The sequence below is a fragment of the Manihot esculenta genome, chromosome 8 (assembly GCF_001659605.2).
Source record: "Manihot esculenta cultivar AM560-2 chromosome 8, M.esculenta_v8, whole genome shotgun sequence".
Classification (NCBI taxonomy): domain Eukaryota; kingdom Viridiplantae; phylum Streptophyta; class Magnoliopsida; order Malpighiales; family Euphorbiaceae; genus Manihot; species Manihot esculenta.
In genome coordinates this window covers 38420444-38433808 of record NC_035168.2, presented here as the reverse complement: position 1 = coordinate 38433808, position 13365 = coordinate 38420444, and the positions used below count along the sequence as shown (strand labels likewise).

Genomic DNA, 13365 nt, shown 5'->3' with positions numbered 1-13365 from the left:
CATAATAAATGAATTTCTTAAAAAAAAAAAAAAATTTGGTGCTTTATGTTTTCAAAAGGTCATTCCAAGGAAAAAGAAAAAGGCTGGTCCAATATCGAGACAAAATGAGTTATGGTCCATAGGCTACCTTAATATTGGATTTTGGACTTGTGTGCCTGCAAGTTGATCATATTAAGCCCTATCTATCAACCTTCCATTAAATAATAGTATGGGCCCCATCTTGAGATTTTTTATTTTATTTTATTTTATTTTTATTTTACATAAAAAAAAAGAATTTATTTTTTCCCCTAACCATTATTTATTTATATCAAAAAGTAGAAAAAGGCATTGTTTAATTCTTTCTAAATTTCAATTAATTTATTATCAATGAATTAAAGAATCTAAAATATGTTATGGAAACTATTACTATTATTATTATTATTATTGAGTATAAAAATTTAGAATAAAAACTATTATTTAATTTCTTTATTATTTATATATTATAATTTAATAACAAATAGTAAAAAATAAAATGCTTCATGTAAATATTTTTATAATATAATAAATCAATATTTATTTGATATACTTGAAATAATCTCAACTTTCCAATCAAAACTTGTCAATAATTTTTTATCCGAAAAATAGTTTATACAATTTTTTTTCCATAATATATATATATATATATGAAGAAGATGACAGACAAGGACCTGTTTGGCAGCAGAAGAAGGAGAAGATGGATATTTCTTGGTGGAAAGGGACACGTGGGAAGATATGAGAGGGGATTTATGATTTTGAAATCCCAAAATGTGTGGTAATCTTGCCTCTAAAACATAAGCAAAGACACCTGGAAACACAAGAGAGGAGCCTTACAGGATTTTTGTATGCCTAAATCCAAACTGGTATCAATCATTGACACGGGAGTTTCAGGTTGCCCACCACAACAATCCTCCATTATTAGTTGCCTTAAACAGTGAAGAACAGATGTTGACATAAGAGAAAGAGCCAGGTTTTTGAAATCTTTCTCAGTTGTTGGATCAAATTGTGTCAATTTCGTTATAAGATTATACCCCACAAGTTTGAATTGTGTAAAGAAAGTAAGGCCATGTTCCTTCATCTTCAGACACACTCAACCTTATCCATGTTCTTTTCTCTTTAACAGATTCTTTCCTTCTAGTCTTAATTTTTTCAGGCATCTTCTTATTTGGTCCACCAGATTATGATTCCACTTTCAAATGCAAAATTTCTTTCCATCACTGGTTTTTGAATATTTGGTAATTTCTGTCTTCCAACACTGCTTTAGATAGCAATTTCCACATTTAACTGCATTGCATTTAGGCCAGATTTTTACTTGAATGAAGGCAAAACAATCAATAATCAGTATCCATCCATTGCACATTACTTTTTTTTTTCCCTAAAAGGATCAAGAGAGGAACATAATAATAATAGTAATAATATTATTATTATAAACAATATATTATTTCTACAGATCCGGTACAAAATACCCATGTTGTTTTACCAAATGGGGTAAAAAAAAAAAAAAAAAGTAGAAAGAGCAAGAATACAATAAAGATTTTAAGGTTTTTTACAGTATATACACACCCATCATACAAGCAGGTTAGGATCCCAAAAAAATACCCATGTGCCTGCAATTTAGTAACAACACACATATAGACTTTACCTCTACTAGTTTGATTACTTTGTAAACATGGATATTATATAACACAAACAAGAACTGTACAAGGAGGGTAGAGAGAAGAGTCGGTGAATGCTGACCGTTCATCTCCCTGATCCGACCAACGTTTTCTCCTCTGAGCCTTGTCCAGATTTTGGACTTGCTGTGGGAAGAGGAAGAGGTAGAGGTAGAGCTGGATTTGGATGAGATGGGGATACTACTGGCACTCTCTCTTCCTTGGCAGGAATTGGCGTTGGCAGATCTGGTTTCTGTGCATATTTGAAGTTGAGATCTTTGTTGGAAGCCAATGCAATAAGCTCTTTCTCCTCCAGCCCTTTTGTTGGCCCGAGACTGCACCGGTCTGGAGAGTGCTTGGCCAGTGCATCTCTGAATTTTTTTATCTGGAACTTATCCAACATTTAGTTAAAATGAACCATCTATTGTAAAAACTAACAAGACTAAGAAAATATGAGACATGTTGATTGAATTTTTACTCCCTCATACCAAAGAAATAAGCTTACTTTCCATTTTCATCCTTAGCAAATTATATGCCAATTTTTTTTAACTTCTAATACAGCAATATGAGCAGAGAATATATTAAGAAAGACAACAAAATTTATTACTCTCAACTAATATTGATTACACTTAAGCCATGTGAAAATAAAACTAGGTCTATTTTTATGGGACGAAGCGAGTATAACAGATCTATGAACAAAATTATTGCAGCAACTACGTTTAAGCAAACATCTTAGGTTCCAAGCAACAATTTGCCACTGAATAATAAGCTATACAACGGCATAAATGCAGTGATAGTTCTTGAATAATGAAAACAAACAAAAAGACCAAACACTCCAAGAGAAAACATTGTTAGATGAAGAGCCTAAAAGACTTGATAAAGAGGGAATTGAAAATCGATCAAGAAATTGATACAATCATACAAGGTGGTAATCAATGGAATTAAGCAACAAAACTAGGAGATTCAGTCAGCATATAGAAATAGCAACAGCAATAACTAAATCTGTGCAAGAACTAAAAGGAAAGGCAAAACTAACCGTAGCATTAGTGCAGCTAAAGCTGCATAACCGGCCTTGCGCCCCTCGATAAAACCTGAAGAAGGGAAGCACATGGATATTGAGGCTATAACACATGGATTTATGTTCCTCATAATTCACATGAAGGAACAGCACATCTGGGTTCATCTCTGCAAACTGACATATCTGCCAAAACACAACCACACGATCCACACTCAATCAGAAAAAAAAAAAAAAAAAAAAAAAAACTACACCATAACCATTTAAGTTTCATATATAATAAGCAATTAGCATATGTATGTTTCTATGTTTGCAAATTATTACCTTGGGATGGAGAGCCTTGCAGCCACCACAACCAGGGGAGAAGAAATCAACAATGACAAGTTTATCTCCAGCGTTCAAGAGGGAGTCCACAAAGTCTTGAGCAGAGGTCACCTCCCTCATGTTGGGTTGCAATCCTTTTTCCCACCATTTTGGAGCACTCTTGAGTCTAAGGCCAGTATGCTAATATCATAAAAAAGGGGAAAGCATCAGATAATTGGAATTACCCATATCAGAAAAATCACATAATTCTTTTCTTATGAACTAAAAGCCATAAATTTTACAGAAAAAGTAATACTGCAAATAAATAAAACTTGAAAAAGAAAACCCACAACAAAATTTTCTGTCAAAACCAAATCTTGAGATTGCTTAGCAATATCCCTAACAAATAGGGGAGAACTACAAATTCGGACTCCAAATAAAAATAAGAAAAAGTAATAAACGTCATTCAATTTTGGGGGAAAAAAAAGAACATTAATAAAAAGATACGAATAAATCCAAATCAGATCTTGACCAACCTGAGCCTTAATTGACATTTGAAGATAAATCCCTCTCTTGGGTTTGCCTTGATTGTCTTGAAGAACAACCCTCTTTCCATGAAAATCACTGCCAAGCGATGTCGCTTTCAATCTCAAAGTCTGACGATTCACTTTTCGGGGGAACCCTTTTAGCCTGCAAGAGCTATTTTTCTGCTCGTTTCGGTGACCAGTAAAAGATGAAGAGAAGGAAGAAGAAACCAGATTGGTATTGCTCAAAACATCAGCCATAATTACCCACAACAAAAAGAAACAGCAGAAGGAGAAAAAAAATTCCGGATACGAGAAAATGATAAGAGGTAGGGTTCAAAAGATAGAGGCTTTGATTTGCTTTTGCTTTTCCCTTTGAGAAAATTGAGTTTTCTTTCTCTCTAAGTTTCGCTGGTTCTGGACAATATTAAGAAAAAAATAACGCAGCTTTTCACAAAGGATATCTAAAAAAGCAAAAGCAAAAGCAAAGCCAAACGCTAAAAAACAAAACCAAGTCTCTTCTCTGGGTCGTTAACTGTTACTAATACGCAGCTCAATTGATCCTGAACCGTTGATATTATGACCGGATTTTGATCTAACGGTTAGCACTGTGTCTAGGACAATTACGTGGCCGGTAGAGGATAAGGTTTTTTGTCGTTTTAAGATTTTTTTTTCTCGTGGGCCGATTTTTTAGGGTTCATAGACAAGAGGCATGTGAGGTCAGAGATATAAGCCACGTGGCAACATACTGTTACCTTGATAGTTAGAAATGGATATGCTTCGGATAAAAAAAAAAAAGAAAAAAAAGGACATCTTTCTTTTTTTTTTAACTAAAAAGTATTTATAATTTTTGTGGCTATTTAATTCACCAACTCAACTCAAACGCATGGTTGGTAATTTTTAAAAAAAAATTCCGGTGGATGAGTTTTTTTTTTTTTTTTTCTGGTAATATATCTATTTCTTGATAACAATATAATCTTACTATAAAAAAAAACTAAAACTATAATTATGTAATCAATTATTTTTGTTTAAAGTTCAGAATTAGATTAGAGATTTTCTTAGTTGGATTTTAAATTCATTCGAATTCTAACTAAATTTAATGACAAAACTTATTTTTTATAAGTAAAATCTAAATTTTATCAAAATAAATAAGGTGGAAAATAAAAATAAAATTTTAATTGAAAAATAATTATAAAGCCTCTCTGAAAAAAAATTATAAAAATTTAATTAAATATTATTTTTTATTTAAAATTTTTTATTTTAAAATAAACAAAAATATTATATAATTTTACCAAAATTCATTTAAATTTTTTTAACATAAATCATGCCAAATAATGAGAAAAAAAAATAAATCTAGGGTTTACTATTGGGTTTTGGATTGCAAGATTTTTGAGGACCGGACCAAACCTTCAACTGAGATTATGGTATTGCTGAAGTTGGACGAGAAAGGCATTGTGTTGTTTGCCTTACCTCGTTGACAAAGTTATACCTCTTATCTGAAATCAAACATTTACAATAATTCAATTTATTTTATTTTATTTTTTATTAAATTTATATTTAAAGAGTAAAAATTCATTTTTTTTAACTTCAAAAATTTTTATTATTACAAAAAATAAAATCATACATAATTTAATTTGAATTTTTTTAAAATAAATATATCAAACCAGAAATATAGTGTTTTATTTTCATTTTTACCATTTGTTACTCACATTTGAAATTTGAAAAAAAAAAAAAAAACGCTAAAAACAAACCTGCAATTTATTAAGAAGAAAATCAAACTTTCTACTTAATTAAGTTATGATTTAAAATATAAGAGCAGTTGTCTAAATTCAGAGATACCAAATTTACTTGCCTGAAGAAGAACTTCAAAGTAGAACATCTCATTAAAGAAAAGAACAAAGTAGAATTTGAAGGTAAAGCCGTCGTCGTTTTCCCTTCTTCAATGCCTGCCATGAAACAAAATAGTACTTGTCAAGCAATAACAGCAAGATAAATTAATAAATATGATATTAATAATAAAAACCCAGAATCAGACTTTACGTAGAAAGAGCATGTTCGTTGTTAAAACAGGAAAAAAAAACAAAAAAGTAAAATCGTAGCCAAAATTCCAGTTCTTCCTTGCGAAGTTTAAAGATTTGAGGTTAATGAATTTTTATTTATTTATTTATTTTTGGTATAGAATAAAATTAAAGAAAGGGAGTTGTGCTAATATAAGCATCTCTAAAATCCGCCAATAGAGTTGCTCTTTTTAAGAGATTTCTAAATGTTATTAATTGCAAAGAATCTATTATTAAATCATTATTGAAACTAAAAATAAATATAATAATAAATTATGAATTACCAAATAAGAATGATAAAACCTAAATTATTTGCAAAATTACAAGTTCACAAAAAAAGAAAAAACAATTGAAACTCGAGAAACCCAACAACAAGGACCTCAAGAGAACTTCTGGGGTGCTGTTAGTTTTGATTATTGAAATTGCATTAACACATCTCTGTTTTTAAATTACAAGCTGAGAACTTCAACCAAAATCTTGCCAAAATGTACAAGAACATCCATAATACAATCTCTCAATAATCGAAATAGATTTCGCATCTAATGTATTTGTGTATCAGAGGAAAAATTTTTAAAAAGAAAAGGTTAGAGAAAGAAAAAGGTAAATGAGAGTATTGAACTGAGCATTGGACGATCCTTTTCTGGAACATAACATTATAACTTTCTATCATTCAATGGCGATGGGTTTGCCAATGAAATGTTATGCGTTACGCTCTCGGGCAGCATGCCTCGTCAGGCGAACACGAGTAATGCTCATGTCTTCCCCAGCCGATTAACGTTGTGTGCATTTTACTTGAGAGCAGGTTACAAGCCCCTTCACGTTCCCATGTTGCTGATGGTTGAGTATCTACAGAAAATAAGAAAAAGAAAGAGGTCAAGCTTTGGTTTTGTCAATTTGTTTTCAGCTTCCTTAAGAATGTAACACAGAACAAATCATTAAGGAAAAAATCATGAGATGAGGTGCCATCCCTCCATTCAAGGCAAATCTTACCTAATTCGCCTTGCCAGCTGAAGGATTCCGACCAAACTGTATGATCATTGGCTTACCTTTGAACACGTATCCATTCACTAGATTCTGCGACAATGAACCATAATTCCATTATGAAATACCAGTGCATCATTAACACATATAATTAGATGCAGAAATGGAGAGATGCCTCGCATCTAATTGTGATATAAATCATGGAAATCCAGATTCGAAATAGGACAATTGTAATTAATCCAGTCGTTTTATAACTGCACTACTTGTTTAAGAAAGCATTCAAGGAAAAACACATCAAAAGGGTTCAATCATTACAAATACCACTATATGCCAAAGTTTGCACGTGTAGGAAACATAGGATTCTATAAGATGCGTACCAAAGCTTGGTGGGCCAGTTCAACTGATGGAAATGTCACAAAAGCTTGGCCCCTCATTCTTCCCTCCTGAAAATTAAACACTTTGTTAGCCCCACGATAAAAGTTGGGAACTATAGAACTTTAATTTTGATGCAAATATGGAATGTTCAGGCTTAGGAGATCAAATTTCTTGCATAACGTGCCAAGCATGATATAAGAGATTCCTCAACAACAATTTTCCATTTCATCAATTGGATATGCTTGAAGAATGTAGGATAATTTCATTTTTAACATTACTTTTCTGTATAATGGACTACTAAGATTAAGCATACAAATCTGCAATTATGCCTAAATCCTTATCATTATCCCTCATGGACACTCGCACAACCAATCTAAATGGATGAATTCATTAGTTTGAATCATTGCATATTGATTCGTCTAAGTTCATGTAATTTCTTATTTAAAATTTTTTTTTGGTCAATCACTGAATTGAATAAAACCGACTGAAATGGAAATCGCTCTATAGACCCTCTTTTTTTAATCCCTAGAAAATTAAAGCATCCCTTGCAACTGTTTTCCAGAACCTCAAATCTAGTTTTCGGTTTTCCATAACAGGACAGCAATCCAAGCATCCACTCTGACACTACTGCTTTATATATCCTCAATTAAAGCCCAAATCCTCTCTCTTCTCCTCACACTCATTTGCCACATCCTTCCCATCAGTTGGAATGGACGAGAAGAATTTTATTTTCTGTGAATTTTATTGCTCATCTTCCATTGACAAGACCTCTTACTCATCACGAACATTAATGTGATCTTCTATTTTATCCATTTTTAGAGAACAAATCATCTCTATCCAAACACAAATATATACTAATGTCCAGTAGGAGTTTTAACCAAAAGTCAATAGTCTAAGAAATAACATTACCTGCATTAACTTCACACTAAGGCCAGTTTTAGCTGCATCAATGCCTCCAAACAATGATCCTACAGTATGTTTGAAGCAGGATGTAATAAACAAAAACTTTCTTTGTAATAACAAGAGATAGGTGTCTGTCTCAGTAATCTTGGATATGCAAAGAGCAAAAGAGACAAACTTCAGCATAAAGGATTTAGCACAATAATGAGCTTGAGGACTAACCATTTCTGGAAATATGAACACCTAACAACTTGTCAAAGTTGCAAGAAACATGATATTAATCATGGAAATGGTCCAGTTCAAAACTGGACCAAAGCTGGTCAAACCCAGATTGCCTAAAAACAAGAAAACTGACCAGAACTTGTCAGTCCAGCTCCAGGCCAAACCTTTTTATTTTCAATTAAAAAAAGGAAAGCCTTTAATGATTTCAACTGTTTCATTTAATCAAAACCAGACCAAACTGAAACAGGACCAAAGCAGACTGCTGGCCATGTCTACATGATATGAGAGTGAGATCAACTAAGTTTATGATTGGGCTCACCAAATATGAAGAAGAAATCATCAGGAACCATATCCTTGCTCAAGTTCTTTATGTACAACACAGATGTGGGATTCCCAACTGTATAATTCTGCATGATACATGTAAACTTAAAGTCTTAACGATTCATACGGACAACTCTGCATCAATGTTACTAATTGCACAATCAATAGGAACAACTGTTTTAATTTTCTTTTTTCTGAAAAAAGAATCATCCATGGAAAATAAAGAAAATAAAAATAAATTGCCAAAAAGCAATGCAATTGCATCCACAGTGAGTCAAAATTACAGATTTCAGTCCAGTACCATAAATTTCCTTTTTTTTTCTTCTTTTCATTATCATTGTACCCACATTTTCCCATTTAGTAATTATGTTTTCCAACTGCCAATAATCTGATTCAGACATAACCAAAGTCAACATTTAAACCCTTTCAAAAGCATGCACACTGTAATTCATTAGATTGTAAACTAGCAGGCATCTGCAAGAAAAGTATCATATTTTGTCCGATACTTCCATCAATTATGAAAATGAATTAAGATTATTGCCGCTTGGTACCTCTATGTTATTCTCATCTCAATCGGAAATATTATAAAAAGGTGAAAAGAATTCACATAAAAACAGTAAGCGGAGCATTTATAGCTCAATATTAATAACAAAATGAAATATATATAAAAAAAATCAAATAAATGCTACATTAAATAAATTGAAACTATATCAAATGTAAGGGTCATCAAACACATCAGCACAACTGTTTAATAGTCATGTTCTTTCAAGCCTTTTGTGTAAACATAAAACTTTTTTAGAACTAAGTCAACATCATTTTGATCACCAATAGATTAGTAAATTACATGCAATCCTTTGACCATAGATATTAAACTTTCTAATTTTGGTACCTTAAACTTTGGAAGTGAGAGAATTTCCTCTGGAGCCAGCTTGTTACTCTCTATTTCTTCTGGAGTTGCATAAGGTTTATGATCTAAACCTTCATCGAGCGGCTCTTCAAATTCTTTCATAATGCCGTCATCCTTTTGCTCGTTCGGAGTTACTTTGGGGGCAATTTTGATCTGTGACGAAACAGCAGGAGTACATGAATAATTCCAAAATTCATCAGAAAATCTAAGTTCTACTAGAAAGAATATGAAACCTGTAACACAGGGTTCTTCTTTTTTATAACAGGAATTTCTTTTGGGACCAGGGAGGAAGGTTTCAGTCCAACAGCCTCATGAGCTACATCTTTATCCACTGCAGGGCCTACAATTGATTCTCGTCTAGCACGCTTTCGTCTAGATTTAACTGCTCCTGAAGTTTCAACATGAGAGGCTTTGTCATCAACCTCCTGAAAGCATTTAGCAGCAAACTAATCACATTCTTTTGGAATCAGTAAAGGGGAACAGACAAAAACCTTGAGGACTTTCCTTCAAGGGGAATGTAATTTTGTAAATAATATGAAGCTACAAACTTCCGCGTCCAAAAAAGAAGCCTACATTCTGAGACACAAAGCGAAAACAGGGGTTCCTTATAGTTTTCAAACACTGAATAACAACGATCTAAAATGCTTCCAGTTAAGTGGCCCAAATTTTTTCATCCATTAAGCATGTATGGTTTTGTACATATATTAAAAATGCACATATATGTGTCTGTAACTTAGCATACGAAGAGATTTTAGCAGCACAAACATACCTCATCTGAGGACTCCATTTCTGACTCACTACTGGAATCTGCTAAATGAGGTTTTGCAGTTGCAATGGGGGGAGGTGGGGGTTCAGGTGGGGCCACTGAAGGTGGTAATGGTGGAGTGGGGAGCGCCATCCGAAATGGAGCTGGAATGTTCATTTTGTTCATCAAATGCAACACCTACAACAGAAAGGTCAAATCTTGAAGAGTATGACTCCAAGATACTCGCAGCTGAATACACTAAAACAAATTTAAAAAATTAACTACGAAGCTAAAAGATGAAATACGTGCAAACTTGTTCCAGGGTTTTATAAGAAATTGGATTTAACCTGTGTATAAAAGCGAGGAACAGCAATAAGAGCATTTACAATGTTGGTCAGGATATTTCCATCTGGAGGAGGATAAGCATACCTGTTGCAGAATAAAACTATGTTTAATCCAATCTAGATGGTTCTAGTGGCAGAATAAAACTATGTTTAATCCAATCTAGATGGTTCTAGCGGCAGACTAAAAGGTAAAGAGGACAAATTTGTTGCTCCAAGTATTCAACATTCAATTGATGATGTTGCAAAAACGTAAGTAAACTGCACTGGAGAGAAATTGCCAACCAATGGATGACTCCTCCACAGGTTTCCAACAAGAAATTCTGTGTGCTAGGAGCAAGAATCTGGACATTGTAATTAAGCAGGTAGACCCTGCATGATTTATTAAATCTGCCAACATTTCCCCCTGTGATAGGCAAAGCATTGTAGAACATTTACGATCCCTGACAAATTCCAACCACTTTCCCATCTAGTTCTATTCATTCGTATGAACAAAATGATTTTGGAAAATGGATCTGGAGTTTGCTATTTAGCATGTAGGCTCCTATAAACTACGATTCATACTTAAGCTAATGAGATATCAATGAACATCATCATAAAAAGGTTTTTCCATCAGTTTTGGAGGTATTTATTAGTGACTTTGCAATATGTGCAAAGAAAGAAACTTTAAAAAGAACAGACAGGAGAAACACACTCCAGGTGAGGAGGAAATGGATAATCTACACCAAGCCTTGGAGCAATAGCCTCACTAGCTGGAATTGACTTAGAATCATTGCCGATATCTCTTATTATAGAAGCCTTCTTTTCCACAGAAGTTGGTGCTGCATAATCCTTCCCCAATTGAGCTTCACTTTGCTTATGTTTATTATCCTCATTTGGCTTATTAGCTCTCTCCACTGCTAAGACCTTGCCAAGAAACCTCAACCTAATGAACCATAAAAGATAAAGTTCAGAGCTTATTTTCCTAAAATAAGCTTGCATGCATGTATGCTGGGAGCATATAAAGAAAGAGTGATTAAAAAGAGTAACAAAATGCTAGATGAAACAGAACTAAGCTCAAGGATATTTGATCAAGCAATTTATCAAGTAAACCAATGTCTGCAGGATAAGAGCGGAACATACCCATTCAACTGTCGCTGAGCTTGATGAGCCAATGCTTCATTCTTGAAATCCACAAATGCACAGTTTCTCAGTCTGCATTAACAAGCAACGAATGAAACGTAAAAATCATTGAACCACTATGTGTAAAAAAAATCCCATTGCACCCACAAGGAACACTCAATCAAGAGAAACAAACATTTCTCTTCCAGCAAATCACCTCAAAGGAACAAAAGTAGGCAATGTGAGAAGGAAATAACTTCATGAAACAATATACAGGACAAGATTGCTAGATTAGAAGCAGTATACCTTAGAGCATCTCCAGCACATTCGAAATATATCTGGGTTAAGGAGCATGTATAGCTCATATTCAACTACTAAATGGGTAAGCTTAAGCTCAAAAATTCATTGCAGCCTACCAGAAATTTTCCCCTTCCCAGTTGTAGAGTCAACATAATTTTCAAAAAACAAAAATGGAATAAAAGAAGTCTTATTACTACCCTAAATTCATGAACTAAAAACTTGAAATGGCCCAAAATAACAAATAGAAACCAACAAGAATAACAATAATTAAAAAAGAATCTAAGAATGCTAAATGACAAACAAAGTTTAACAGTTGAATGACCTTCCGGCGGGGCAAGGACGGAAAGAGCTAGCGTTATAGTGGGAGAAGAGTCGGGAGAGGGTTTCATGGGGAATAGCCTCAGGAAGGTGTCGTATCAAAAGGGTGACCACCGTTGCTTCTGGTTCTACTCCTGTTTTCACCTCCATAAAGCTATTTCATAAAACAATACACACACTTCAATGAGATTATGTATGATGTATCTGTGAACTGCAGGAACGAAAAAGAGTCTCCGAGACCCGATGCTGATTTCCGCCGGGAACAATTTCTTGGAGACTGGCGGTGATTTGGGTTTAGGTATGTGGGTTCACGGAGCGGCATTGTCTTTACTGTTCCTGTTCAATTCTTTTGGATCCCATATGTAGCTCCAACTCCGGCCCAACAACGATTGCCTCAAATCAAACGCAGGAGAATAATAAAAATAACATACATTTATAATTTAATTTCTAAATATTATTATTATTAATAAATCATTACGTATTATTTTTAAAATTTATTAAAATATTTTTATTTTTTTAATAACAAAATAATATTTATTTATTTTCATCACTAAAAACATAATAAAATATCAAATTATTCCTTTCTCCTCTCCTTTTTCTTCTCCTCCTTAGATTTTCCCTTTTCTTTTTCTTCTTCTTCTCATTCCTTTTTAGATTTTTCCTTTTCTTTTTTCTTCTTCTTCTCATTCCTTTTTTTTTTAAGGAGGAGAAGAAAACAATTTTTTTTTTAAGAGGAGAAACTATTTTATTAACGAATAAAAACGATAAGAACGTTTTAATAAATTTAAAAAAAATAAAAATATTTTAATAAATTTTATAAAATATATGAACTGATTTGTTAATAATGACAATATTTAGAAACTAAATAACATATTTTATTCGAGAGCAAAATTGAATTTTAAAAATTTTATCTCTTATTTTTTATTTATTTTTAACAGAAAAGAAGATGAAGAACTATTTTATTGATAAAAAGAAAATATAACAACGTTTCAATAAATTTCTAAAAATATAAAAATTAACTTATTAATAATGATAATATTTAGAAACTAAATCGTAAATCTATCTAAAAATAATATAGATTCTATAAATATAGATGTAATATATAATCTATTTAAATACGGAAAATTATAACAAACTACTCAAATTATATGTAAGATATTATATGAAATAGATATATTAATATACGTATAATCAACTGAATTGCATAATATAATTAACTTAATTATATATTTATAATTAAAAGTTATTTTGTTAATAACTATTTAATTATTTTATAACTATAAATATA

The 13365-nt window shown here is 32.5% G+C and overlaps 2 protein-coding genes across 5 annotated transcripts; both read right to left on the bottom strand.

Moving 5' to 3' along the window:
• Window positions 1–1413: 1413 nt before the first annotated feature.
• On the bottom strand, window positions 1414–4021 carry LOC110620624 (thioredoxin-like 1-1, chloroplastic). Its single transcript, XM_021764426.2, has 4 exons — window positions 3522–4021; window positions 3007–3186; window positions 2704–2868; window positions 1414–2052 (listed from the first exon to the last, which is right to left on the bottom strand). Exons 1-4 carry the CDS (start codon window positions 3768–3770, stop codon window positions 1756–1758), a joined length of 891 nt encoding a protein of 296 aa, XP_021620118.1. The 5' UTR covers window positions 3771–4021; the 3' UTR covers window positions 1414–1755.
• Window positions 4022–5946: 1925 nt separating this feature from the next.
• LOC110620623 (U11/U12 small nuclear ribonucleoprotein 65 kDa protein) lies at window positions 5947–12470 on the bottom strand. Of its 4 annotated transcripts, none has more exons than XM_021764424.2 (12): window positions 12082–12470; window positions 11481–11552; window positions 11053–11283; window positions 10365–10446; window positions 10042–10215; window positions 9506–9697; window positions 9255–9425; window positions 8364–8451; window positions 7832–7890; window positions 6925–6990; window positions 6557–6640; window positions 5947–6412 (listed from the first exon to the last, which is right to left on the bottom strand). In XM_021764424.2, the coding sequence occupies exons 1-11, from the start codon at window positions 12225–12227 to the stop codon at window positions 6557–6559; spliced, it is 1365 nt and encodes a 454-aa protein (XP_021620116.1). In that variant the 5' UTR covers window positions 12228–12470; the 3' UTR covers window positions 5947–6412. The 4 variants fall into 4 exon arrangements, 3 of the variants coding, with proteins under 3 accessions (XP_021620116.1, XP_021620117.1, XP_043814972.1); XM_021764425.2 differs by lacking the exon at window positions 12082–12470 and adding an exon at window positions 11766–12052; XM_043959037.1 differs by lacking the exon at window positions 6557–6640.
• Between the last annotated feature and the right edge of the window lie 895 nt (window positions 12471–13365).